The sequence below is a fragment of the Phoenix dactylifera genome, unplaced genomic scaffold, assembly GCF_009389715.1.
Source record: "Phoenix dactylifera cultivar Barhee BC4 unplaced genomic scaffold, palm_55x_up_171113_PBpolish2nd_filt_p 000391F, whole genome shotgun sequence".
NCBI classification, from domain to species: domain Eukaryota; kingdom Viridiplantae; phylum Streptophyta; class Magnoliopsida; order Arecales; family Arecaceae; genus Phoenix; species Phoenix dactylifera.
The window spans coordinates 67,715-70,663 of record NW_024067837.1 but is presented as its reverse complement, the minus strand read 5'-3'; the positions used below and the strand labels follow the sequence as shown (position 1 = coordinate 70,663).

General features: G+C 47.8%; 1 protein-coding gene across 1 annotated transcript; it reads left to right on the top strand.

Moving 5' to 3' along the window:
- The first annotated feature begins 1,120 nt into the window (after positions 1-1,120).
- On the top strand, positions 1,121-2,132 carry LOC120105905. The gene is made up of 2 exons (XM_039118671.1): positions 1,121-1,716; positions 2,105-2,132. Exons 1-2 carry the CDS (start codon positions 1,121-1,123, stop codon positions 2,130-2,132), a joined length of 624 nt encoding a protein of 207 aa, XP_038974599.1.
- The last annotated feature ends 817 nt before the right edge of the window (positions 2,133-2,949 follow it).

The following is a 2,949-nucleotide window of genomic DNA, read 5'->3' as shown; positions in this document are numbered from 1 at the left end:
ATATGTTTCATGCTTGATATGTTACAATGCATAAGTAACTTGCATGAACCCAGAAGCTATGGCTATGTATGCAACATGATGATACTGATATTTTAATCATGCATATAAGTTTATAAAGTCTTAGCTAGCCCAGAGGCACTATAATGGGCTCAAAGATGCTACTGAGAACGACTGAGCCGCCAGTGGCTGAATAGTAACTGAGCTTGCCCCGCCAGTGGCTGAATAGTAACTGAGCTGCCCCGCCAGTGGCTGAATAGTAACTGAGCCTGCCCCGCCAGTGGCTGAATAGTAATTGGGCCTGCCCCGCCAGTGGCTGAATAGTAACTGAGCTTGCCCCGCCAATGGCTGAATAGTAACTGAGCCTGCCCCGTCAGTGGCTGAATAGTAACTGAGCTGGCCCCGCCAGTGGTCGAGTCTGACTTCGCAGTAGCATCCGAGAGAAAAAGGACCACGGCATGCCGGGGGCACGGTTTCATATGCATATATTATGAAAATTTTGTGATTTGCACTACTACCTTGTTTAAATTGCATACATATTATACCATGATGATTATTAGATAAACATGCATGTCAGCTTCTCAAACCCTGATTTACATGTTTAGCCTACTGGTTGATCCGGTACGATTATGCAGGATTACTTACTGAGCCGTGTAGCTCACATCTGTTTATGCTTCGTTTTCTTTCAGATCCTCATCAGTGATCGCCACCAGATATGTTTTTATTTTGTTACAGAGCTTCGTATTTTTGGAGAAGCTTATATACTTTTGTACATTTGAATAGCATAGAAGTTCTGTATTTTTGGTTTCAAACTTGAAGGTTGTACTGCAAAACTTTTAATATATATATATATATAAGTTTGAATCCTTTTGGCTACTTGTTACCCCAGTATGAGGCTGCGTGCTACTGTGGGCGATAGTCGGCAATAGCACGGCCGTGTCACGGATCCGGGTCCGGGGCGTGACATCTAGTGGTATCAGAGCCTTAGGTTAAACAATAGAATAACCATGCCTAAGGAAAGGGGTAGTTAAGAATGTCACTGTCATAGAAAATGTTATAATATGCTAGTTTATCATAATCTCACTGTAAAAATTTTTGACTGCTAGGCGATCATTAGGAAGATATGGACGACGACCGGAGACCACCCTCCCCGGAGCCCAGCGAGCGGTCAGCTTCCCCGGATACTCCACGGTCTGCAGCGGGTCAGGCAGGCCTAGCCGGAGTGTATCAGCTCATGGCACAAGTGCTGCAACAGCAGCAGATGATGCAGCTGGCCGCTATGCCATCAGCAGACTCCTGCTATGAGAGGTTCCGCCGACTGAACCCCCCGACCTTTGAGGGTGGGTCTGACCCTATGGCGGCAGAAACATGGATCCGGGAGATGGAAAAGATGTTCCGAGCCCTCCACTTTCCTGATGAGGTGACAGTCCGACTGGCGACCTCTATGCTGACAGGAAACGCCGAATACTGGTGGACGGCCATGGAGACGGCTTATGCCGTTGACGGACTCACCTGGAGGGACTTTAAGAGGATGTTTTACAATCAATACTTTCCGGACTCAGTTCACCTGGCGAAGCAGAATGAGTTTTTGACGCTGACCCAGACTGACCAGATGTCCGTTCTGGAGTACGCCAATAAATTTAACGAACTGGGACGATTTTGCCCCCAGTTCATGGAGGATGAGAGAAGTAAGGTGAACCGGTTTGAGCAGGGATTGAGGTATGGAATTCGGTCCCGAATATCCTCCCATCTATTCTCAAGCTACAAAGATGTACTGGACCGAGCCTTGAAGGTTGAGGCTGACCTGATACGGTCCGGGAGAGAGAGGGAGGACCTGAAGAGGACCCGGTCATCGGGAGCACCGAGTAGTGGGTCTGGAGGCAGCAAGGGGTCTGTGCCCAAGAAGAGACAGAGCAGAGGCTGCCCCACCTGTGGCGGAAACCACAAGGGTACCTGCATGAAGAAGACCGGAGCTTGTTATTCTTGCGGGCAGACAGGACACATCGCTCGCAACTGCCCTAGCCGAAAGAAGGACGAGCCCAGACATACTGCACCAGAGGACCAGAGATCGAGGGGTAACCCTCGAGTTTTCGCACTGACTCGACAGGATGCCAGTGCTAGCGATCAAGTGGTGACAGGTACACTTCTGGTCAACTTGGTTCCTGCCCTCATTCTATTTGATACTGGTTCTACGCATTCTTTCGTGTCAGTTAGCTTTTCCAGACAATTACATAGCACATCTGAGAAATTAGTGGAACCATGGCATGTTGTTACACCCCTTCAGAAAACCGCAATTGTTGACACTAAATATAAAGATTGCATAATTCAGATAGGGGGAAAGAATTAGAGACAAATCTTTTACAGCTTGACATGCAAGACTTTGATATTATCTTGGGCATGGACTGGATGTCACAGTATCACGCCCACATTGATTGTTACCACAAGAGGGTGGTATTTCGGATACCTGGGGAGCAAGAATTTTTCTTTCAGGGCGATATACCCCTTCAAGATGCTCCTACACTACACTTTATTTCTGCCTTGAAAGCTGGAAAGGCTTTGAGAAAAGGGTGTATGGCCTATCTGGCCTGTGTAGTGGATACCCAGAAAGAGACCAAACTGGAAGATATTCCAGTAGTCAGAGAATATCCGGATGTCTTCCCGGAGGAATTACCAGGATTACCCCCAGACCGAGAGATCGAATTCACTATCGACCTCGCACCAGGAGAGGGGCCAGTCTCCAAGGCTCCTTATCGGATGGCCCCTGCTGAGTTAAGGGAATTGAAGGTACAACTACAAGAACTCCTGGATAAAAAGTTCATCCAGCCTAGTGCGTCGCCATGGGGAGCTCCTGTCCTGTTTGTGAAAAAGAAAGACGGGAGTATGCGGCTATGCATCGATTACCGGGAATTGAACAAGATAACCATAAAGAACAAATATCCCCTACCCCGGATC

Excerpts from the sequence above, each read along its gene's own strand:
- LOC120105905 (XM_039118671.1), top strand. The coding sequence starts at position 1,121 with ATGGACGACGACCGGAGACCACCCTCCCCGGAGCCCAGCGAGCGGTCA. Across the intron at positions 1,717-2,104 it reads CGGTTTGAGCAGGGATTGAG|GATGCCAGTGCTAGCGATCA; the intron begins GTATGGAATTCG and ends CTGACTCGACAG.